Source organism: Cibotium barometz, chromosome 53, assembly GCF_041138505.1.
Source record: "Cibotium barometz isolate CiBa-2024 chromosome 53, ASM4113850v1, whole genome shotgun sequence".
Lineage (NCBI taxonomy): Eukaryota > Viridiplantae > Streptophyta > Polypodiopsida > Cyatheales > Cibotiaceae > Cibotium > Cibotium barometz.
The window spans coordinates 8,064,328-8,090,545 of record NC_141098.1 but is presented as its reverse complement, the minus strand read 5'-3'; the positions used below and the strand labels follow the sequence as shown (position 1 = coordinate 8,090,545).

At 39.7% G+C, this 26,218-nt stretch overlaps 2 protein-coding genes across 2 annotated transcripts; one reads left to right on the top strand and one right to left on the bottom strand.

Moving 5' to 3' along the window:
• Positions 1-10,567: 10,567 nt before the first annotated feature.
• Positions 10,568-11,647, top strand: LOC147608244 (uncharacterized). Its single transcript, XM_086789050.1, has one exon. It carries the CDS (start codon positions 10,568-10,570, stop codon positions 11,645-11,647), a length of 1,080 nt encoding a protein of 359 aa, XP_086645176.1.
• Positions 11,648-22,602: 10,955 nt separating this feature from the next.
• Positions 22,603-25,764, bottom strand: LOC147608243 (uncharacterized). Its single transcript, XM_086789338.1, has 2 exons — positions 22,869-25,764; positions 22,603-22,801 (listed from the first exon to the last, which is right to left on the bottom strand). The coding sequence occupies exon 1, from the start codon at positions 25,435-25,437 to the stop codon at positions 23,200-23,202; it is 2,238 nt and encodes a 745-aa protein (XP_086645464.1). The 5' UTR covers positions 25,438-25,764; the 3' UTR covers positions 22,603-22,801; positions 22,869-23,199.
• Positions 25,765-26,218: the final 454 nt, after the last annotated feature.

Sequence of the window (26,218 nt, the reverse complement as noted above, 5' to 3'; positions counted from 1 at the left end):
GGTTACAGGTATACAGGTGACAGGTACAGGAAACAGGTTGCAAGTTGCTGTGGAGGGTTGGACACTTGCTGTGGACAGTTTGTTCATGCTGATTGCATTTCTGTTGGGAACAGAAACTGCTGTCATTTGCTGAGATCTCTTGTGAGATCACCTCCTTATGTAAACAAATTGTGCTCAAAAAATTTGTGACATATGCAAAGTTATTGTGATCACGAAAAACTGCTAAGCCCCTTGTGAGTGTTGTGAGGTTTTTTGAAGCCTTGTGGTGTGAGTGCCTTGGTAAAGCACCACAAGGTGGATTAGGTACGCTGGAGTTACCCTCAACGAAAACCTCACCATAGGCTGTGCAATAAAAGTGTGGTCACTAAAATTTGCATTTGCTGTTAGTCCTTGTGTGGACATTGATTTATGCCCAGTTGGGACCGTGTGATGGTTATGCTGTAATACATGCCCAAATTTGACCAGTTTTGGTGTGCTTGTTGGTGACAGTGATTTACTATTTTTTAGTAAATTTGTGACCAGATTCTGCCAAAATCAAATTTTTTGATTTTTTGTTATTTCTGTTGTTCCAGGGTATAAATGGCTTCATCTTCGAAAAATGCCATGTTCAACATCGAGAAGTTGGATGGTACCAACTTCCCGTTCTGGAAGGAGCATATTTATAATGTTCTGGTGCAGAAGAAGCAGATCAAACCCATTAAGCAGAAAGGGGTCAAGCCGGAGGAAATGGAACAGGATGAGTGGCAAGATTTGGATGAGCTTGCCAGGTCGACCATCATGCTTACGCTGTCCAAATCTGTATATTTCAACATCAAGGACAAGGCCACTAGCTATGAGTTGTGGTGGCAGAAATTATGTGACTTATACGAGAAGCAGAGTGCAGCTTCTCAGGTGTATTGGTTGAAACAATTGGTTGACTTGAAGATGAAGGAGGGGACATCCATGTCCAATCATCTAAATGAGTTCAACACCATTTTCAGCCAGTTGTCTTCATAGGGTATCACGTTTTCAGACCCTGTAAAGGCTATGTTTTTGTTAGTCACATTGCCGGAGAGCTGGGACACCTTTCAAACAGCTCTTAGTAATTATGCCCCTGCCAGTGGATTGACAAGTGCAAATGTGGAAGGCACTTTATTAACAGAGGAGGTGAACAGGAAAAACATGGAGCCATCCAAGGGTTCCAGTGCTCTCATGGTGAGAGGGAGATCACATGCAAGGGGGAAGTCTACGGAGAGAAATCAGTCCCGTAGCAAGTCTTGTGGCCGTGGAAAGAATGTGGAGTGCTTTTACTACCACAAGAAGGGTCACATCAAAAGGGACTGTGAAAATCTCAAAAATGAGAAAGGCAAGGAAAAGAAGTAGGATGACAGGAAGAAAGAGACAGGGTCCAGTGTGAAAATAGAAGAGATCAATGCTATTGAGGATGGTGAGATCCTCATTTCACACGACTTGGACGCAGTGCAGCTAATAGCCATGGATACTCATGCACTCAACGATTGGATCATTGATTCTAGCGCATCTTTTCATGTTACTCCCCACAAGGAGTGGTTCAGCACCTATGATGCTTCGCGGAAGGGATGTGTTCGCCTTGGCAATGATCATGCTTGTCAGATTGCAGGAGTTGGTGACATGCTATTGAAGTTCAAGAGTGGCTCTTCTTTCACCTTGAAAGACGTGAGACATGTGCCGCAATTGACAAAAAGCATGATCAGTGCTGGATAGCTGGATGATGCGGGCTATCACTGTTGGTTTGGTGATCACTCTTGGAAGATCTCCAAGGGTTCTCTTGTTGTAGCTCATGGGTCAAAGTGTGGTACATTGTACACACTTTATGTGTCTGCTATCAAAAATCATGTAATTTGTGTAACCGAGGAGCCAAATGTTTCTTTGTGGCATCGTCGGTTAGGACATATGTCTGAAAAAGGAATGAAAGTACTGTCTCATTTTGGTTATGTCCCTGCGTTCAATTTTTCTGATTTCTCTATGTGTGAGCATTGTCTTTATGGTAAACAAACAAAGTCGCCACGTAGACTAGGGGTAAACATAAGAATGAACCCCTAGAGTTAGTTCACACTGACTTGTGTGGACCTATGCCTACGACATCTTTGGGTGGTGCATCCTACTTTGTCACGTTCATAGATGATTTCTCGCGCAAGTTGTGGGTCTATCCTTTGAGGAAAAAGGATGATGTTCTGACAGTGTTTCAAAAATTTGTCACACTTGTGGAAAATCAGTCTGGCAAGAAGGTTAAATACCTTAGGACCGACAATGGTGGGGAGTATGTTTCAAAGGCTTTTCAGTCATTCTGTGATTCAAAGGGAATCAAGAGGGAGTTGACTGTGCCATATACTCCTCAACAAAATGGTGTGGTTGAAAGGATGAATCGTACCATCCAAGAGAGAATGCGTAGTATGCTGTCCAATGCTGGATTGTCCAATGGATTTTGGGCAGAAGTAGTGTCTACTGCTGTCCATCTGATTAACAGATCTCCTAATAAGGTTTTGGATGAGAAGGTGCCAGAGGAGATATGGTCTGGCAAGAAACCTTCTTACAAGCATCTTAGAGTCTTTGGCTGTGAGGCACATTGCCATGTTCCAAAAGAGTTTCGAGACAAGTTGGCTCCAAAGTCCAAAAATGCACTTTTTTTTGGCTATGGTGATTTGGCGAGATGGGATACCGCTTGTGGGATCCAGAGGCTAGAAAGGTTGTTCGCAGTCATGACGTGTACTTCAATGAAGAAAAGATGCATAAGAAACCTGTTCCTAGTGTGGAAGTGAGGAGGGTTATCTTTCAAGAGGATGGGCATGAGCATGCTCAGCAGAATGCTGGTCATTGTGGTGCACAAGCAGTTCCTAATGTTCCTCCTATTGTGGGGAATGAAAGAGTGGAACAGGCTCCCATAGAGCCACCTGTTTTACGAAGGTCGAGAAGGGTGGCACGCCCTACTGATTGGTATGTTCCATCTCTTGACTATGTCATGGTGACAGATTGTGGAGAACCCTCGTGTTACAAAGAAGCCATGTCGGTGGATGACAAGGTGAAGTGAGAGAGGGCTATGCAATCTGAAATGGATTCGCTGCATAAGAATCAAACATGGGATTTGGTTCGGTTGCCTAAGGATCAAAAGGCATTGCCATGTAAATGGGTGTACAAGGTGAAGATCACACCTCAAGATGGCAAACCAAAATACAAAGCACAACTTGTTGCCAAAGGGTTTAAACAGTAGTAGTGTGTAGACTTTGATGAGATCTTTTCACCAGTAGTTAAAATGATAACTCTGCGGTGTGTAATTGCATTGGTTGCCAGAGAGGACATGGAACTTGTCCAATTGGATGTCAAGACAGATTTCTTGCATGGTGATCTTCATGAGGATGTGTACATGCAGTAGCCAGAAGGGTTTGTGGAGAAGGGCAAAGAGTCATTGGTGTGCAAGTTAAGGAAAAGTCTTTATGCTTGAAACAGGCACCAAGAGAGAGGTATCTCAAGTTCCACTCGTTCATGCTCTCTCAAGGTTACAAAAACGAAGCGATGTGGATCATTGCCTCTACACAAAGCAAGCTTAGGATGGTAGTTTGATGATTTTGATCCTATACGTGGATGATATGTTGATTGCCGGACATAACAGTGATGACATTTCAGCATTGAAGTCAAAGACAGGAAGGACATGGGTGAGGCCAGCCATATACTTGGTATGCGTATTCGGAGAGACAGATGTAAAAAGTTGCTTTACTTGTCTCAATCATAACACATTGGCAAGGTGCTTAAACATTTCAATATGGAGAGGGGGAAAGCATTGAGTACTCCATTGCCTCCATATGTGAAATTGTCAAGCAAGGATTGTCCAAGTTCTCAAGAGGAGAAGGCTGAAATGGCAGAGGTTCCATACTCATCTGCAGTTGGCAGTTTGATGTATGCTATGATTGCCACACGTCCAGATATTGCTTTTGCAGTATGCGTGGTGAGCAGGTTTATGTCCAACCCTAGCAAGAAACATTGGGAGGCAGCGAAAGGGGTTTTGAGGTACTTGAATGGTATGAAAGACATGTGCATATGTTTTGGTAGTGAAGATGCATGTGTAATTGGGTACATAGATGCTGATTATGCAGGAGATATGGACAAGAGAAGGTCCACGTCAGGCTATGTTTTCACGTGCACTGGAGGTGTGGTCTCATGGCGATCTCGTTTGCAGTCTTGCATTACATTGTCTACCACAGAGGCTGAGTATGTTGCAGCATCAGAGGCATGCAAGGAAGCTATATGGCTTGCTCGTCTAGTGGGAGATTTGGGGATCAATGTTGAGATGCTAGTGTTGCATTGTGATAGCTAGAGTGCTATACAGTTGGCAAAGAATCCAGTGTTTCATGCCAAGACAAAGCATGTGGATGTGAAGTATCACTTCATTTGTGAGGTGTTGGAGGACAAGAGAGTAGAGCTTGTCAAAGTTCACACCAGTAAGAATCCTGCAGATCTTTCTACAGAGCAGTTTGCACAGTGTCGGACACTGATGGGCCTTCGGTAGATCATGGTTCTACCATGTATGTATGTATATAGAAACATACACACCCTGTACATGTATACTCCTTAAAGGCACATTGGCCTTTAAGTGGGAGGTTGTTGGGGTGGTAAAGCCCAATGTGCCAACCCTAGTAAGTGGGCAGTCGAACACCGTTCATTCTTTGTAGTCTATACTAATAAGGACTCTCAAACCCTAGTCACACATTGTGGCAGGAATCCACTACCGTGTCTATCTTCTTCTCCAAGCTCTTGCTCTGCGCCGCACACACGCACCGCACACTCTTCAGTACATGTATACTCCTTAAAGGCACATTGGCCTTTAAGTGGGAGGTTGTTGGGGTGGTAAAGCCCAATGTGCCAGCCCTAGTAAGTGGGCGGCTGGACACCGTTCATTCTTTGTAGTCTATACTAATAAGGACTCTCAAACCCTAGTTACATATTGTGACAAGGAGTCCACTCCTGTGTGTCGTGTCTATCTTCTTCTCCAAGCTCTTACTCTATGCACACACATGCACCGCACTCGCACTCTTCAGAGAGCACCCTCTGGTTTTTGCAACAATTGATCTAAAAAGTATTTCATATTACTTCAATGAGGTGGTTCCACACACAAACTACATATTAAGTAAGAGTAAAGCTTTCATACCATGCAATTTTTTTGTGTAGGTTGTTTTTCTAGAGATATAGGTAGTGTTGGCATTGGGGGCTTTAATCGAATGATTAATGGCACCCCTGCGAGGTCTCAGCTTGCACGTTACTTACTTGTTTATTAAATTTTAAGTATTCATATTTATGATACATCATTTTATCCTCCAATTTCTCACTTGTGTTGGTTGCAAAATTTGTTCTTCCAAAGGCTTGGGTGTAGGTGAAGGTTTGCTTCCACTACTGCTACCTCCATCTTCGTCCATTGTCTTGATCATCCTCAAGTACAGTTGAGGTTGTGACCTCATGCAACTCCTCGTCGATAACTTCGGTGTCACCATACCATTTTCGTGAAAGCTCTCATAGCTTATGTCCCTATTATGTCTTACCTAAGTTACAAACTTGAAAATACACTCTCTAGAAAAGAACTTTATACATCACTAGATTGTACTCACCAACATAGATGCTCTACTATATCCTGGCATAGGAAGAGGAGGAGGGACAATTGGTTTAGGTCAAACAAGAGGAGGTTTTTCTGATTCATTATTTGAATGAATGCTTTCATCATCATCTTTAGACTTGGAAGGAGTTTCGTACCCTGCACCATCGCCTTCCTCTTGTCGCTCTTTCTCTGTAACTTTTTCTTATTGTGTTGAATGTAGATTATGACCCTAAATTCACATCATATATAATCAATGATCAACAAGAAACAATCTTTAAATTTTATAGAATCAAAGTAGAATGTCTCACCTCTTGCACAATTTGAAAAGTTCGTCGTTTTTCAAACTACTTGAGTTCTTTTCATTCATTTGAAGGGCATTCATTTTTTGAAAAATCCAAGAACAATGGACATTTCTCATACACCTCCACTAGCCACAATTCTTTTTGATGCTCTTTTATGTACATGCAATGGCTGTGAGTGAGGTTAAGCCAATCATATAGGTCTAGTAGTTTGCTTGTTAAGTCACGGTTGTATGCCCATCTACCAAATGATAAAAAAAAGAGAAATTATTATAATCTTCTATGGTAATTACATGGTGTTAATATTACTTTATGTATACATCAACAACTCACCTGTATATAGATCTCTTTTGCAGCTTGTGTAAGTCCTTCTTTGACTTGTTGTTATTCGCTCGCACTCAGTGGCAAACATGATACTTGGATAATCGTGCCTCCATTCTTCAATAGTTGCCATCAAATTTTGTTCTAGTTAAACAAGTTCCACCATGTTTCTCTTCGAATGAACATGCAAAACTCCTTTGTATCCACTACAATACACATGTAGTATTTAATATTATCTTATTTTGTAATAGTACATCATGTTATTTTGAAATAGTACATCACGAAGCTGATGCACTTAGGGGAAGATACTTACTTCTGCCTATGGAATGATTGTACTTGGCTCTGGCTACACGAAGCCAATAGTGGTGTCGATGATTGTTTGGCAAGTTCGCATAGGCTAGGTTGTACAAGCACTCATCAGTCAACCATTTTGGTCGTTTGCTCCAATTTATCTCCATTAATATCCTAAATTAGATACATTATCAACTTAGGATGTGGGGAATAGATTTGTGTCACATTATTAACCCAAAATCTTCTTACCTTCACCAATCCTCACCCAAGACAGGGTCAGCAAATAGGCAGGGCATTTCTTTGGGTCTTCACTTCTTGCAATGCTTTATTGTACTTAGCCTGCATTGTTTAATGTTTCTAAGTATAAATATGAAAGAAACAAAAATGTGATAAAGTTAAGAAATAAAGTATAAGACTTTTCAAATTATCGGGTTAAGTAATTGTGACAAGATTATCAATGGCACCTTGTACCAAGCATGTTTGTTCCACTTCTTGGCCATTTCTACATCTAACTTCTTTTGTAGCCAACCAAGAACCTCCTCTTCCAAACCTCTGAGCAGGTTAGGTTGGGTATATGAATCTCTTCTAGTAGAAGAGATGAAAATCAATAGGCATGCAAAGGCTTAGATCGCTAGACTTGACTAAGGTACAGCTAATTTTGACTGTTCCAATAACACAGATTAACTTGACAAGGAGCTCCCACAAACTTCTTCTTCCCAGAATTTGATGATTTTATTTAAATTTTATTCGTGAGATGAAGGTACCTGATCAATGGCTGCTACTACGTCTGCTTCCTCACCTCCGTCCACGTACGTCATTAAGAAAATCAATGAGGTTTCCATGAAGCCCAAGCTTCCTACCTCATGCATGATGTCTTTCATGTATCATGGTTGAAACCTTATGTTGGACCACTTTGGCGAATGTTCTTAACGAGGAGCAGCCCGAGGTCATCGAGACGAAGCAAAGTTCATTGAAACAAAATAGATTCTACTTCACAAGTGGAAACATGGTTCAAGAAAGTTGTAGAGACAATTCCTCACCAAATTCCAGACCGTGGGATGCATGAGACGATCTGGTTGGATCAGCAATTCCTCATGGAGTATCCACGGTTATTGGGCAGACTATTTGGATGCCATGCAGTACCGCCAATTTAAGCACCGCCAATTTAAGTAGAAAGGAATGTCACATGCACCGCCTTTCATCAGCTCTAATGTTGATGATGGCCACCACATCAAAAGCATCAACATCAAATGCTATCTCAACCTCAACACTACCACAAACCTTCAAAGAATGGACTAAATTTTTAAAAGGTCTAGTTCTTGGAACTCATTCTTTGATATAGGTAGGCAAGCCTCACCTTCAAAAGCCCATGAACATATTATTCAACACCTCTTTTCTTGCACAACATAATGTTATCCATGCATAAATCTGTGTTGTATGAAAAAAGGGCCAAATTATAGGGTCGTGCATAAACACATATCTTTTAATCCTATGCATATGTACATAAACCACCTGGATCTAATCTAGGTGGGGGGGAGGCATTCTAAAAGCGGGCCCATGCTATATGTATTACAGGCATCATTTGGGTTGAAATTTTTATATTTTTTGGAGAACTTTCTCCATGAATTTTACTTTTAATGCCCATAGAATATCCACTCAGAATGGGGTAATGTAGATATCTTAGTCCCATATGTGTGTGTATATAGTCATCAATAAGTAGGAAACACTTTTTTTCCCTCACCAGAAGGTTTTTTCCCCCGACATGTAAATACACCTAGCACTTATCTTCTACTTCTTTTATTTTTTTGTTCAATAAAACCTTAAAACCAGTGAGCAATTAGGTACAAAACGTAAAGGTGTACATTCTTATGTGCTCTCCATATGCTTCAAGAAAATTTGTCCAGTCAAAACACACATGAACAAAGGGTGGACCTAATAGAGGCCCCACTTGGAGAAAAATTTAAATTGGTCAATCTAAGCCCAAGCACGGTGATAATACTACAATGCTACAAAATATATAGCTACAGGTTAATAGGGTCCATTAATAGGTAACAAGTTTTCAAGCTATATCCAATGCTCTCATAGGGAAAACTTAAAAAAATGGCTCTATATGTAGCTAGAATAGGTCCAACAGGTACACTTACAGGTTAATACTTTATATATAGGACAACCTTTTTCAAGACAACCGTAACCTTACAAGAGTATTCCATATGTCCACCTCTTTTCAGGACAACCTCAACCTTACAAGAGTATTCCACATGTCCACCTCTTGGGGACAAAGAAGTTTTTATGGCTCAGATTATCCATGCTCACTAGTAGGATTAGGTTCGCATGCCATTTGCATGTGTTGCATCATTGCATTGAGATGGGTTAGTCAAAATATTCTCATAAGAATTCCCACTGAAAATTGTGAGTAGACTCCAATGCCAATGATTGTAGCAAGCCTAATCAAAAGCTTCAAGCCTAAAATGGGCTAGACCAACAACAATTGGTCCTAAAATTGCTAGAAAGAAGTAAATCAGTATCAGTTCTTGCTAGTAATACCAAATTGAGTACGTAAGGATATTTCTTTTGAGAATAATCTAACTTTTCAAATCATGCATATGTTTGCATCCATGTGAATGCATGTAATCTTAATGCCTAACTATATTTCCAAGTTACAACCATCAAGGTATAAAGTCTCAAGGCCAACAAAGTCGATAACGATTCAGCTTTATAATGCGCCTTACAGTCGATAACGATTCAGCCTTATAATGCGCCTTACAGTCGATAACGATTCAGCCTTACAATGCGCCTAAGGATGTGCGTAAGCTAGGTGGGGGAAAATTATTGGGGAAACATGCCAAGGATATGCCACCATGCCCTATCCCCAGCACATGTACCAAAATTTTTCAAGTTTCTCTATTGGCCGCCAGATGTGCAACTTTGGACCCACAGTTTTTTGAGACGCGCAACTTTCAAACGTGCAATTCTTGTACAAATGATCTATTCTAGGGCTATGAGCTTTCAATTTGTAATGATTTATGTTTAGGCATAGCCTGTACAAATAGGGGTCCACAATGAGTAAAAAAAGAAATGTATTAATTAGTGAAGGAGATGCTATTCCAAGGTTGCATGAAATAATTGAGACTGGTTGCATGAAATAATTAAACGACAACCAACCGTCACCGCTTCTCTCTCACCCGCTTCTCTCTCACCCGCGCATCTGTCCCTCCTCCTGTCCCTCCTCCTCGTGCAGTCGTTCAATTCAGCATTAGACGCTACCGGCCGTCGTTCAATTGTTATCACGTGCGCCACCCCTGCCATCACCATATGTCCGTTTTTTTTAACTAATCTCAACCTTAAGTACTTACTAATCTCAACTGCATTAAGCTAAATACGCTCACAAATGCAGGCTTAGTATTTACCCTGCAGCCGTTGCGGCGGAGGTCGCTCCACATCTGCGATTAATAAAATTATACGGTATTACGAAATAAATTTTTTTTATAAAAACTCACACGTTTCATGTATTTAAATGCAGAGATTTGTTGCCTGCAACCAGCTCCGCACGCGCACCCGCCAGAGCAGCAACCGCAAGGGCTGCCTATGCCACACGTGTTATCGCAGGTACACACCATATTTTGCCTTGGATCGCAGCAGGGGTGATAACTGTTTTCATTATTATTATTTTTGTGTATATATTTATTATGGTTGTTTTAATGACTCTAAAGAACCGACACAATCAGCGTGCGATTGTTCCAAATTGTTCTCACAGGCGTGGGCGAGACACGGTGTGCCGCAATCGCTCTACAGTCGTTCGATTTAGCAACTTCCTGTAAGAGACTTTTTTGAAATTTTTTTTTAATATTTAAAAAATATAAATTTCATCTCTTTTGACCCAAATGAGATCCGTCGGTTTAGTGAACAGAACCAACACAATCAGCGATGTATTCTAAATTATTAACATATTTTTTCTTTTTTATTATGTAGTGAAATGTCAAAAATGAAAAAAAGAGCAAGAGAATCAACGACTGGAAAATTTATAAATTCAACTATTGAAAGCCATGAAGTTTCAAGCATGGAACCTAAGAAGAATCGTGGAAGACCAAAGAAGTTATGTAATGAAGATGCAATGTTAGATCAATCCAATGTCAGCTTGAAAGTACTTGAGCTAAGTGTGACTATATCATTAGGTGGTAGTGACATTGATGAAGCATTACTAAATAATCTTCATGATTTTATCACTAAAGAATGCCTTGCTGGTAGTTGCTCATTGGAAAGAGGAGGCACAGTTTTTCATTTACACTATCAAATGGTCATTAGAATTCACTCAAAGTCAATAATTGCAGTAAATAAGCTCATCAAAAAGTATCTTGGATGGGATAAGAATAATCCAATTGGTGGCATTGTAATGTGTAGAGCATTAAGACAGAAGAACATGCACACATTTCATGGTATGATAGGCTATTGTATGAAAGATATTGATAAGCCTCATTATAAAAATGTGTCACATAATATTAGTGCTGAAGATATTTCAAAGGGAATAGAAATTTACATGCAATATGGTGCAGATGATTTGAAGAACAAAGTTTGTCTTACTCCAACAAACATTTTTGATAGAGCATTGATGTTTTGGAAGTTCTATTTAAAGCATCCTTTAGGTAATAATTTCTGCACCACCATTCATAAAATGATCAAGACAGGAAAGTACTACCCGTCTTCTAATTGGATAACACCATATCAAGGAAGAGGAATGGAGCTTCAAAAAGTTGATGCTTTATGGAGGACAATGGTATACCCATCTGACACAACAATGAAAGATATCTATGATATTTTTATTAATAAACAAAATTTTGATGCTTCACATCCAAGATTAGATTGGTTTATGAACAGATGGAAAAGAAATGAGAATGAAGTTGATGATTTGAGGTATGCCTTTAATGAAGATGAAATAGTAGAGAATTCTTATAAGACAAATAAGCAAACAATTGAAATAATGGAGGAAGAGCAAACACATAGACCGGGTAAAGAAATTGAAAAAGATAAAGACATTCCAATTGATATCGAAGTTGATGATAGTGACAATGAGGAGAACATCCACAACCTAGAATATATTCCTTTATTACAGAAAAAAAATATTGGTATTGTAATCACTTGAAATATCAATAAATGACATTTTTATTACGTTTTTCTTGAATGTGAATCCATAGGAATTTTTGTCTTGAAAAATAAAAAATATCTATGGTTTTCTTTTTGTCGTCCTCTTTTTGAATCGAGAATTATATTTTTTTCCGAATAGTAGAGAGAATAGTTGTGAATAAGCCTAGGTAGTGATAACTTACTAGCCATATAGTCAGTTTTTGGCTAAGTTAGCTTAAGTTTTTTGTCGGGAGGACTAAGTGAGAGAAGAGCACCTCTTTGCATGCAAATCTTTGGAGCTCGCCACGTGATTGTACTTACACACATTACAATTATAATTAAATGAGGTTCTTCCCTATGCTCAAAGCTTTGTGTTGATGCTTTATTTTGTTTGGTTCGATTAATAAATTGTGCGTGTAATCTGATTCACAAAGATTACACACGTGCACAATTTCTTAGATATGGTGTGATAGACTTCTCTATTTCACACCTTACTTGGTAGAAGTAGTCTAGAGGGGTATATGCATGAGTAGGTACCTTTGTTTTTCAAATCTGTTCCGATGCGTAGAAATTCCCTTTTGCACACGCACAAGATTTCAGCCATTTCGGTCATGATTTGTGAGTGCACGTAGATTCTAGGGAACCCTTTAGGCATATTCCACATTAGGTAGGTGTGCCATGTCATTTCCATTGTTCTTGGTTGTAGGTTTTGCATGTTTGTGCTAGAGTAATGATGGTAGATCTCGATATAGTTGCCTTGTTGAGTTGTACTTCCTTGTGTGACCTCTGGCAATTAGTTGACACCTACACTGTCGCTCCCATGCACTAGTCGAGTCATGCTACATTCTTTGTTGATATTTATTTTGAGGAGTTCTCGCTAGGCTACACGCATCTGTTGACAACCCACAAACATTGGCACTATTGCCGAGAAAAGCCACTTGAATGGACTATACACATCTTATCTCAAATATATTTTGGAGAAAATACTTTAGCATCAAGAAGCTAAAGAAGCTATCCCATTCACTGCTGCATGTGAGTCAATGGATGAGGAGGAGTTAGACACCATTGAATGTGATCCATTCCCATCCAAAACCATTCTCACACCTCCAAAACAAGTGTTGATGTCAACATCAACCACACGTCCATAGGAGGTTTCAACTCAAGCATCAACTCTAACGTCAATGGCCACCATGTCAAAAGCGTCAACGTCAAATGCTATCTCAACCTCAACACTATCACAAACCTTCAAGGAATCGGTTGAATTTTAAAAGATCTAGTTCTTGGAACTCATTCTTTGATATAGGTAGACAAGCCTCACCTTCAAAAGCCCATGAACATATTGTTCAACACCTCTTTTCTTGCACAACATAATGTTATCCATGCATAAATCTGTGTTGCATGAAAAAGGGCCAAATTACAGGGCCATGCATAGACACATATCTTTTAATCCCATGCACATGCACATAAACCACTTGGATCTAATCTAGGTGAAGGGCAGGCATTCTAAAAGCGGACCCATGCTATATCTATTATGAGTATTGTTTGGGTTGGAATTTTTTCATTTTTTGGAGAAATTTTTCCATGAATTTCACTTTTAATGCCCATAGAATATCCTTTCAGAATGAGGTAATGTAGATATCTAAGCCCCAACACTTACCTTTTACTTCTTTTATTTTTGTTTTTTGTTCAATAAAACTTCAAAACTAGTGAGCAATTAGGTACGAAATGTAATGGTGTACAATCTTATGTGCTCTACATATGCTTCAAGAAAATTTGACCAGTCAAACACACATGAACAAAGGGTGGACCTAATGGAGGCCCCACTTGTTGGAGAAAAATCTACATTGGCCAATCTAATCCCAAGAACAGTGATAATACTACAATGCTACAGAATATATAGTTGCAAGATAACAAACAACCATGAATAGATAATAGGTTTTCAAGCTATATCCAATGCTCTCATAGGGAAAACAAAAAAAAGGCTCTATGTGTAGCTAAAATAGGTCCAACTGGTACACTTATAGGTTAATAATTTATACAGGACAACCTTAACCTTACAAGAGTATTCCACATGTCCACCTCTTTTTTAGGTCAACCTCAACCTTACAAGAGTATTCCACATGTCTACCCCTTGGACAAAGAAGTTTTTATGGCTGAGATTATCCATGCTCATCACGAGTAGGATTAGGTTTGCATGTGTTGCATCATTGCATTGAGATGGGTTAGTCGGAATATTCTTATAAGAATTTTCACTGAAAATTGCGAGTAGCCTCCAATGCCAATGATTGTTGTAAGCCTAATCAAAAGCTTCAAGCCTAAAATGGGCTAAACTTAGGATAATTGGTCCTAAAATTTCCAGAAAGAAGAAAATCAGTAATAAGTCTTGCCAGTAATACCAAGGGAAGGTTGACTACATAAGGATATTTCTTTTGAGAATAATCCAACTTCCTAAATCATGCATATGTTTGCATCTATGTGAATGCATGTACTCTTAATGCCTAACTATGTTTCCAGGTTATATAAATAGCCATCAAGGTATAAAGTCTCAAGGCCAACAAAGTCGATAACAATTCAGCCTTATAGTGCACCTAAGGATGTGTGCAGGCTAGGTGGGGGGGAATGTTTGGGAAAATACACCAAGGACATGCCACCATGACCTACTACCAGCATGTGTATCAGATTCTTCAAGTTTCTCTATTGGCTATCTGGATGTGCAAATTTGGACCCGCAGCTTTGGACGTGCAACTTTGGATCCAAACACGCAATTCTTATACAAATGATCTATTTTGGGACAATGAGCTTCTAATTTGTAATGATTTATGCTTAGCCATAGCTCATGTGATTAGACATGCCTAGGTAGTAACAACTTACTAGCCATATTATAGTCAGTTTTTAACTAAGTTAGCTTAAGTTTTTAGTCGGGACTAGTTGAGAGAAGAGCACCTCTTTGTATGCAAATCTTTTGGATCTTGCCATGTGTTTGTACTTGCACACATTGCAATCCTAATTGAATGTGGTTCTTCCCTATGCTCTAGGCTTTGTGTTGATGCTTTAGTTTGTCTATTTTGGTTAATAGATTGCACGTTCACAAAGATTACCCACGCAAATAATTTCTTAGGTCTGTCATGATAGACTTGTCTGTTTCATATCGTACTTGGTAGGAATAGTCTAGAGGGGCATATGCACGAGTAGATACCTTTGTTTTGCAAATCCATTTTGATGCATAGAAATTCCCTTTTGCATGCGCAAGATTTTGGCCGTTTCAGTTGTGATTTGTGAGTGCAGGTAGATTCCAAGAGACCCTTTAGGCCTATTCCACATAAGGTAGGTGTGCGGGGTCATTTTTGTTGTGCTTGGTTGTAGGTTTTGTCCGTCTGTGCTAGAGTAGTGGCGGTAGATCATGGTATAGTTGCTTGATTGAGTCATACTTCCTTGTGTGACCTCTTACAGTCAGTTGACACCTGCACTGTCGCTTCCATGTACTATTCAGGTCATGCTACATCCTCTATTGACATTTATGTTGAGAAGTTCTTGCTAGGCTACAGACGGGGCGATGCAAATAGACCTCCAAGAGTGTCTTAGCTTGAGAGGGTCCAAGTTGATCTTGAGAGCAAGCACATGGATGAAACATGTCTCAACTACCTAGCTCTTCCATCTCCCCTCCAAGGTACACATAAATTGATTTAAATACATCATAACCACCCTCTATGACACTTACAGAGCTACTCAACAACAAACCCAACCTAGCTTGTATAATTCTAGTAAAGATTTCCCACCCGTGTTAGCAGGAAGACATGTAAAAACAAGGGTAGCTTGTATAATTCTAGTAAAGATTGCCCACCCGTGTTAGCAGTGAAGACATGTGAAAACAAGGGTAGCTTGTATATATAGTTTTGATCTACTAGTTCTAGGTTGGTTCTATTCAACCTATCAATCGCCTAAGGTTTTAATTCTAACCACTTGACTTGGATTATGATGATTCGATATGAGATGTCCCTCCAAGTTTATGTGTCACATCGGAGTCTACCCTATTTGTCTGTGTTATACCTATTGATTTCGACTTCAAGCACCTAGAAAGCTTTAAGTGTTGAGGGACATTATTTGTCTCACTTCTAGCTTGAGGTGTTTATTGAAAACAAATCAAAATAAAATAACACAATAAAAAAAAATTTGTTTGCGGATTTTAGCTTAGAAGACTCACATTATCTAGAATGACCACCTAGTCAAAAGGGGGGGTATATAAGCCAAAATCCTTGTAATTTTTGGAGGAGTTAATTGATTTTGAAGAGATAAGATTAAGAGAGTGTGAGTTAAAGAGAGTGGTGTGAGCTTTTTGAGAAAGGTTTGTGCGTGATAGAGTGGTCGGATCTTGACATGTTTGAGCTTATTGTGATCACCTCACCGAGCTCTTTGTTCCCATGCCAACCTCAAAAGATTCCATGTAAGTTTATGACTTACTAATTAGTGGTCTTAATCCTCTTTTTTCAAGTTATTATCATGATTTTCTTCATAGAAATGATTGTTAGAATGCTTAGGAATGGTTTGCTAATTCTTACATGTGATGTAGAATGCATTTCCTTATAGCTTGCAAGATGGTTAAAGAGGCTTATACTGTTAGAATCACTCACTTACTCTGGCATTCCTCATTAAGGCTTTGCTTTGAGCCACTACTCATTGTCTATATCATAGTGACCTACACTCAAGTTTGGCATACATGGGGCATCATCAACCTTCTCTTTTGTTTTTTGAGATACATTAATGAGCCAGCAAGACTCACTTCTGCATGTAACCAGCCACTTGATGGTCTCTCAAGAGATGTACTACTAGGGTGACCCATGTGCGGACCACTCAATAACTGTGACCGTTGGCTTGCATTTTTTGCAGCCACATCCTCTTTTACATCAGCCCCAAAACCATCTTTTGCATCATTAAACCAACTTGCCATCTCATGAAAAACAATAGCCTTGCTCACTGTCACTTCATTGTATTGGGATTATGGCATTTTTAACCCTTTGGCTCAAGGGAATACCTAATAAAAAATATTTCTCAACCTTTGGATCGAGCTTAGTCAACTCATCCAACGCATGTACATATGCAATGCACCCAAAGACTTTCATGTGTGACAACTTTGGCATGTAAACCTTTCCTCATGCATTACATCATGCAATGCTACAATAAGGGTCATGTTCATAATGTACACAACAGTACTCACTACTTCAACCCAATAAAAATGTGACATATTTTTCTTAGCCATCAAAGCTGTTGCAACTTCTATAATCTTCCTGTTTTCATGCTTTTTGCAACACCATTCTATTGTGGTGTATACCTGAATTCCTTGATTTTTCAAGAAGTCATTAAACTCATTGGAGAAGTATTCTCCCCCTCCATCATACCTCACACACTTTTACATGTTTCCCAGACGACTTTTGAATTATAGCCTTAAAGCTTTGGAAGTGTGTAAAAACTTCACTCTTCTCTTTCATAAAATACATCCACACTTTTCTTATGTGGTCATGAATGCCTTGTTTTGTATCATTTTTAGCCTTTGCACATTTACATGGCCATTACATTTGTGCAAGATTTCAATATTTGCAACAACTCTAGTACCTTGAGCAAACATAGGAGCCTTTATCTCAGGCATATTTACATCTAATGTGAACATTATCCCCACCTTCTTACCTTGTGTAACAAGACATCCATTCTTCTTAAACTCCTCTACTATATGTAGAAACCAGCATGAGTAAATCTAACCTGCAACCCTTGACCAACTAAGAAAAGGTTCTTTGTAATACTTCGAATATGAAGTACATCTACTAAGTAATTCACTTTGTCATCTTGTATAAAGAGAGGCACTATACATTACACCACAAGTGGATACATTTGTAGACACAAAATTCATCACAAGATTCATCATATGATGCATACATAAAACCTCTCTCAATCATATACACCACAAGTGGATACATTTGTAGACACAAAACTCATCACAAGATTCATCATATGATGCATACATAAAACCTCTCTCAATCATATGCATTCCTACTAGTAGATGCATAATTATTTTGCTATCTCTTGTTATTTTGCTTTTTCCATTAGCAGTTCCTGTCAAAGTGACCTAGTTTGCCACATGTCCAACATCCTCTATTGTCATACTTAGCTTCATTTCTCTCATGATTTAAGCACCCTCTTTATCCCCCCTACCTTGAGAGTGGCCTCTCCCACCTACATTAGTTTGCTACAAGTCATATGAATGTTGCTGCTGTCGAGCTTGGTTCTAATTATCAACTTGGCCATCACTTTGACCTCGTGCACCTCTTTATCTACCTTTGCTAGAGTAGAAAGCACTCTTAGAAGTGTTTTTACTTTGTGAAGTCGATTCTTCACCCAGGTTATTTTCCTTAATTATTAAAATTAAAATCAACTTTACAATGCTAGGTAGACATCTTGAATTGCTTGTATACTAGCATCAACCATGCAAACATACCTCCACCTTATGATCATCGTCCATAGTGACACAAATAAATCCAAGAGATTCCACAAATTTGTTGATCTTTAATGCATAATCATTTAAAGATAGGTTCTCCTTCTTCACAATATTAAAGTCGCTCTACAACTGCAATTTCCTAGCTTTTGTATTTGTTTCATACCTCCTTACTACGTTATTCCATTCTTCTTTAGGTGCCAATCATGGCATTTTGTATGTTGACAGAGAGCTAATACATAACCTTTCTTCCTCCCTGTTTCCAATCTTTGAAAGCCTTAGTATGCTTACGAGTTGGGTTTCATTTTTGTACTCTCAGAGTCTCTTCATTATCACCATCTATGTAGGCTTAATAGCCCTTGTCCATTAGAAAATTTGTTATTCCAAAACTTCAAAGCATGGAGGTGGTTCTTGTCCAGCTTACCCTACATAATTTGGTTAGTCCCATCACTAGATATCTTTGCAAATACTCAAAAATTTGTACATATACAATTTCTAATAACAGCACAATTTCCTACAATGGTACTAAACCACACTTATATATCAATACACCTAACCACCACATATATACATGCACTAAAAAACACTTGCAACCTCACCAAGTATGCATACTATGTTTTCAACACTTAAACCACACTGCAATACCACACAATGTCTATTTTGCCAAAATATATATAAGAATTACACAATCCAAGGGACCTTGTGAATGCCCTCTAACTTCAAAACAGAGCCCAAAATGCAATCCTTGACATACGACACTTGAATCAGAGGTTGCCATTCATAGCTCTAAAGGCTACCTAAAGGTGATGCTCTACAATAAGGAGAAAGATGGTGATGAAGCTCCTTCCAACTACTGCTTCCTTTAGCTTTGTAGAGCCCTGTGCTTGCTTCTACTTTCTCAGCATGCACCACACTCTAATACCATGAAAAGAAAGGGGGAAGGGGAGAGCTAGAGCTCTTGTAAGCGCGTGCATGTGCGCGCGCACACACACACACACACAAACCCTATAGAAGAGTACACAAAGGTGGGAGGTTGAAATCTTCTCCTTTTCTCTACCAACAAGATAATGTAAATCTACATAAACATAAGTGGAAAAGCACAATAATATGGAAAAGCACAACAATATAAGTACTAAGTGCTATTATAACGATCATGTGTGAAACCGCAAAGTGAGTGAGTTAGCTAGAGAAGGATGGCATCACTCTCAGTAGATAGACCAGTCAATGTAGTCCAACTATCAAACTTGCTGCCATATGTCGGTGACATGAATGTGCTAGAATGGTTATGCCTGTGTATCATGAGTATTAACTCATGTTGAGCTTGTCTCAACAAAACATACTTCTTTCTCTCAAATTTGCAAGAAATTGAGCACAGAATGGTGCATTCTTGTGTAGTTTTACAACCTATAACTTTGTAGATATGTATAGCTTTGTCATATAAGCATCAAAAAAGTATCCAAAAATGAATGTATTAGTTTTTGAAGCTTTTTCCTATACTTTTTCAACATTTCTTTAGATGATTTTTTTTGATGCCAATAATATTTCAAGGATATCTCAAATTTTAAAGTCTCACCAAGAATTGGTGATAATTATTTCAATGCCCATAACTAGCTCCATACAAGATGCATCAGTATTCAATTGATCTCTTCTAGTACTTTCTTCTTGAGGCTACTATCTTACAACTAGCTCCTTCCTATAAATTACATGCATTTTCTTTACACACAATTGCTCAATAATTTTATCGAGATAATCTCAAATTCCCACTTATATTTATTGCTACCTTCCAAATCTACAATGGTCTATGGTCTCATGTTTTTCAACTTCACAATATTGCCCTTCTTTCTTTACTAAAATAAAATTTTGGTGTGCGCACGTTGTGGCCATGTATCAATCGACTCTTGCTATGGTTGGGTTTTTAGCTTTGTGACACAATCAACAACTTCATCTTGCGCGTCTCTTGAATGTGGCCAATTTTTAGTGGCCAACAAAATTGGCCATCGTAAAACATGTCTTTATAGTCTACCCCAATGCAAAGCTTTATTAAACCATTGTTATCTTTCTTTATCTTTTAATCTAAGCCTTTGGAATCATACCACCATATCCAAAGCTTTGACTTATATAATCTATTACTTTTACGTAAGCTTGATCATGTAGCCTTCAGCTGGATTACTTCTTTGCTGTAAAGTTTGCCTCTTCTTTCAGCACCAAAACTAATGGCATGGAGCCATGCACTTAACCCTTAATAACTATAATTAAGCTCTACTTTGCCAAAGCATAAGTTACCTCCTCGAACCTCCATCATGAGGTTTCCATGGCCATTAACATGGCCTTTGTGAGTCCAAATTGAGCTCCAAAATTCTTATCTTTCACCTTTGACAAGCATGCACCTTTTCTCACATAGAACCTGCTCCAAGGATGCCAACAATAAGCCTTGGTGCAACCATGTGAAGTACCTGTAGGTCTTCACCTTCGTCTTGCCTGCCCCAACAGATTGAGCAAGCCCTAAGCACTAGTGCTTCCAATGCGTTCAATAAGGACCATCGTAGCAACCTAGATTTTGCTTGTGCTACAGTTAAGCATACACCTTCTTCCATCTTTTCTTGCAAAACAAAAGAATCATGTCCTTCACTCATATGCAAGGACCATAGGAGGATTTACAAATTTCACCAATAACCACCCTTCCACAACATGAGTATTCTATCATGCTCATAACATGATTCGAGGCAAATTTGGCAAGTTACCTTCCTTGAAATCTTTGTTGGTACTTCTTGATGACAAATATGTTGCAAACAACTCCATTTGCACTCTACATGGTGCAAATCTCCATCGTGGTAGCTTTAATAATGACAAGATACTCTCAAACTCCTCCATACTTGATGAAATCTTTACTTTTAGCTTCATATGCAGCTGCATAGTGTTAATGGTGACTCCATTTGCATCGTGATGATGAAAAACTACTCTTTATTCACAAGACTCTACTTGCATCTTAATAGGCACTTTCAAAAATGTTTTCCTAATGAATCTATCTCTCTAATACAATGATAATACTAATATAAGTCCGCTTAAATTTTAATCTTACTAAAATGCACAAAACATAAGATACGCTCACTCATTATTCCAAATCATATTGGCAAACACACAAAATCTTATGTCCATAATGAGACCATGACTAGGATCCCACACTTGCTCCGATACCATGTTGAACGCCAAGCTATGGAATTAATCACGGTGTGTATGTGATTAAGCCACACAAGAAACTCCCTTGCTATATATATATATATATATATATATAGAGAGAGAGAGAGAGAGAGAGAGAGAGAGAGAGGTTGCACATGCAACAACTTTCTCTATTGCATATACATGTTATAGTGAGATAGGCTTCTTTTATGTTTAGCCTCACACTACACTATATACGTGCACACCTATGTTGTACAAGTACTTCTTTCCACAATTCTAGCAAACTCTCACATGCCATATGATAGCTAGCATTATGAGAGTCCTTTCCCCACACCTTCATCGATCTTACAACCATGAAATGAAATGGGAAAGAGGAGATCCAAAAAGGGAAAAAACTTATCATAGAAATGATTTCAAGGATGATAGCAAACAACGTTGGACTTGTGGCAAAACATGTCATTTAGTGAGATGTTGCACACTTGATAGTATTATTCATTATTACATATGCATGCTACATTGAGAAAGGCTTCTTCTGTGTTTAGCCTCACACTACACTTTACAATTCTACATACCTATGTGGCACACTCTTTTCCACTCTGCTAGATTCTAGTAAACTCTAGCACTTTTAGAGTGCTTGTTACACACGCTCTTCACTGAGCTTACATTCTCAACATCCCCTCTCCAGTGAGGTGTTCCAATACTCACACAACAATACACTACTATCAACAATGCATATTGCCTCTTTGACAATTAAATGCTCTTAAGGATCCCAATAACCTCAATGCTAAGAAAGTAGTTACATAGATGGTAATGACCACAATAGTTGTATAACTCTTACACAGAATGAATGATTTGCCTTTACCATACAAAAGCCGATGGTAACAATATATTGTGCAATTTTGTCATGCCATGTTCTCTACCTCTATTTCAGTCTATACAAGGCTTCATGCAACCTACATACATAATCCCAATGACTAACTCCAAGTGGTTGATCCAAATACATCTCTTCTCATTTGATGCAAAGTTCATTCTTTTGATGCAGCCACTATAATGATAATTCTCACACTAAACTACCATTTTGGCATTAGGACTAACTATGTTCTCATAGTCAATACCATGTATATGCTTATATCTTTTGGCAACAACCAACCTAGCTTTAGATTCTACACTACCTCCATTGCCCTTGTACTTCCCATTTTATAGCCAATAGCTTTAGGAAATGGCACCAAATCATTCACGTCAAGCATATCCATTTCCTCATCCATTGCATTCTCCCACATTATTGACACCATCGTCAAAACATGTGGCTCTACATCCTATAACAATTTTGCTATATATGTTTAATGATGAGCAACATAATCGTCATAAGTACATCTTGTACAAGATGTATGATAAAACCTAACTTATGCATCCCTAGGTCATTATGAGGCAACTTTATAGCCTTATGTGCCTTCTTCAAACTGTGTTCTCACATCTAGAATACTACATTCCTTATTAAAAATGGCTACATGTAACCTACTCAATGGAGTGACTTTTCCATGTAGCCTACCACTCTAGTCTATTAAAAATGGCTACATGTAACCTACTCAATGGAGTGACTTTTCCATGTAGCCTACCACTCTAGTCTATCAACAACCCCCATGAATTGGTAATTCTCTTAGTTCACTGAAGTGGTGATTGCCTCCCTCCATGTAGCCATTTGCTCCTTAACTTTAGTCCCAACACCATCTTTTACGTCAATCCACTGGCTGCTCAAGGGAATAGCTCACCAATACACATTTTTTGACCTTTGGGTCTAATCTGAAGTGCAAATCGTCAACCTTCCCACAAAGGAACTACATGGACACAACACTGAATAGAAAACCTACCCCAAAGGATTGAGCACTTACCTCTAACCGTCTTCCATACCTTTGCTACCAGCTTTTTCTGATGGGTACATGGCCCCCTGGAGGCCTTTCAAGAATGCAAACTTCGCCACTGGCATCATGCTGAAGGCTTACATAGTGATTCAAGTTTGCTCCAAAGCCACCTATTAAACATTCACTCATACTTGCTTTCTCAAAATATTTCATCTGCATACCCCATTCCCGTGCCTCTGTCAAATAAAGCATGCCAATCTTGTGTAGCTGCTCTTTCCCTTTGCCAATATCCGCAGCAGCTGCTTTGCTTAAGCATACCATGATCACGTTGAACTTGTCTCCAAGTCTTGTGGATGCCCCTCCCAAGAGCACCATCTGGATTGGGAAAGACACAGCCAAGTCTGTTAGGCAGGTAAAGTCATGTGTTTGGGTGATATGAAAAGGAATGTGGATGGAACCACCATGGCTGCTACCAGTTTGCCAGTTGAAGAAAAAGTTTAGCATCAAGGTAGATTGGCCTGTTTTGGCTGCATATAGATCTAGTGGAATGAAGCAACATGACTCCAGAGACGTGTTTTGTGAAAGCAAAGACGAATCCAATGTTGGGAGGGTAACTTCTAATTCAGAAGGGATGGTGTAGTCAATGTTCGGCGTTGGGACAACAATGAAATGAGTTGGCTGTTCAGTGTCCATCGAGTGAGGATGGGATTGCCTGTATTTTGCTGTTGTTGTTCGAGACATTTCTCTGATTGCAGCTGGTAATGCAGTGATCGCAAGCAGATGACCTGGTACAACCTTGGCCAAAAGCTTAAGTGAACCATCCGCACACACTCGCTGCCTCTCTACGGCCACTTCCAATTGTCGTTCTTGTAATTCAGAAAGTACATGGGTGGACCAGAAACTATGGCGAGATGGATTTGCAAAATCAGGTGCCCAAGACATCCCTGCGGTGCAACGACCCACCACATCCATGCCACATAACTCAATTAGCATCTCTGGACTGCACACCTTGGCCAACTCTGCAACCTGCACTGCCAATCCTTTCCCTGTCCTCAGCTGTGATAGCTCTACACGCAAAAGCCCCAAAATGGACAACACACGATCTTCCTCCCTCGAACAATGCCGATTCCCAACCTCCTCAATCACCTCTAGTGGTGTGAAAACCTTCCTTGTTGACAAGGACTTGTAGAGCTTTCTGAGCGGTCGCAGAGCTGCATTGCGCTTATCTTCCCATGGGGGTGGTCGATAAGCTGGATAGCATTCATCTGGGACAGTGGCATTGGATCTCTTGTAGCAATGGCTCTGCATAACCCCAAGATATGCCTCCCTGTCCACAAAGTATATATGTGGAGGCTGACCCAAATTATGGCTGGAGAGGGGGGCTTTCCGAATCAGCGGCAGGGAATGGCATCCTGCACATCTGGAGCTCAATCCCAAAATCTCGTCAGGATCTTGATCAATCCTTTCTGGACCCTTTGTCTTCCAATTCTGTTTCTCTGACATTTCATCACTGCGAGTTCCTCCCACATTCATGAGCTCTTCCTCATGCACAGAATTAGACCCCTGCTCCCATTTTTCCTTCTGAAGTTCGAAGCCTTGCCAAATCCAAACTGGAGCATTAAGCTCCGCCCATCGTATCTCCCTGTAACATCTACACAGACCATCCTTCTTGATAAGTTGGTTTATGAGCCCTACAAATTCTTCATCCAAACCCTCCACAAGAATACTTAACCTCCTTGGAAGCATAAACTCCTGATATGTCCACACTCTTGTAAACCACCGAGGAAGTGAAACCTCCACTTGCGCCAGCTTGCCCAACAGTTGGTAACCTTCGCCCACACCATGTGTCAGGACATAGCAGCCTTTGCTCTGGCTGTAATACGTTGCCATATTTGCAACCTCTTTGCCCTTCTCATCTTCATCTGTTTGGTTGATACACAAGGCATCGAACCAAATCTGCTCAACTTCTTGGGTAGCCAACAACTGGAAAAATTCTATGAGCTGCTGGTAGCAGAGATCATAGCTGAAATTGGCTTGCTCAAAAGCCTGGTTGTAAGCATCTGTGCCTTTATTTTCCTTCGCCTCATTGCAGCGTGCTGCAAAGAGGCGAGTGCCGATCTGCTTACCAATCTGTTCGGACAGGCTTCGCACACCCTGACTCCAAGTGTGAGAGATGACATGAAAGTCCCAATCCTCTGCAGCTTTGAAACAGATGCTACCTCTGTCCCTTTTGCTAATGGTGGCACTCAAATTGATCAGCCGTATTGGTTTACCACTGTGCAGTAAATCCATTTCAATATTTCATCCTACACGCAGTTTTACCGAGCGAGTTACCACCATGGGTCTATAGAGCAACCCCCAGGGGCCAAGACACAGATCTTAGCTTTAGCACAACGAGGGAAGCGGCCAGGCAGCCGGCAAGGAGGAGGGAGGTCGTCGCCTGGTCGGAGGATCGACGATCCAAAGGCTGCCAGCAGCTAAAAGCCAGCAGGCACGCGGGAAGAGCATGGTTGCAGTACCCTTCCAAATGTTGGGAAGCGGGCGCACGGTGAAGCCTGAAAGGGCACTCCGTTGACGATTCGATGCATGCCTCCCATCGGTGCTCGCGAAAAACTTTTTTTTTCCAACCAGTGAAGAAAAGGACAAAGTCACATACACTTAATCATCACTCAATCTCTTAATCACATGGACTATGACGATCACCTCTCTAATCACAAGCAAAACACACACTAATTAGGAGCACACAAGCAAGGAAAGCTCCTAATCTATGCGGACATGAGAGAAGAGAAGAGGATTAAACACTTAATCAAGACTTAATTAGGAACTAATCAAGCATCATTAACACATGCACAAAAGAGAGTAGATGAAAGGAATTAGCTTGCATTGAGTCCACAATGGCAATGCTACATATGCGCGAGAAGCTTCTCCATGGCCATCTCCATCTCCATCTCCATCTCCACACTCCACTCAAAGTAAGCTCTCTCTAAGTGTAACTCTATTATGCCTCAAAATAAGCATGTTTTAGCTTATATACCTAGGGTTTCAAGCATGTACTAATCTTATCCCTCATCTC

What these genes read in the sequence shown, in the direction of transcription:
- LOC147608244 (XM_086789050.1), top strand. Translation starts at nt 10,568, where the DNA reads ATGGAACCTAAGAAGAATCGTGGAAGACCAAAGAAGTTATGTAATGAA.
- LOC147608243 (XM_086789338.1), bottom strand. Translation starts at nt 25,437, where the DNA reads ATGGATTTACTGCACAGTGGTAAACCAATACGGCTGATCAATTTGAGT.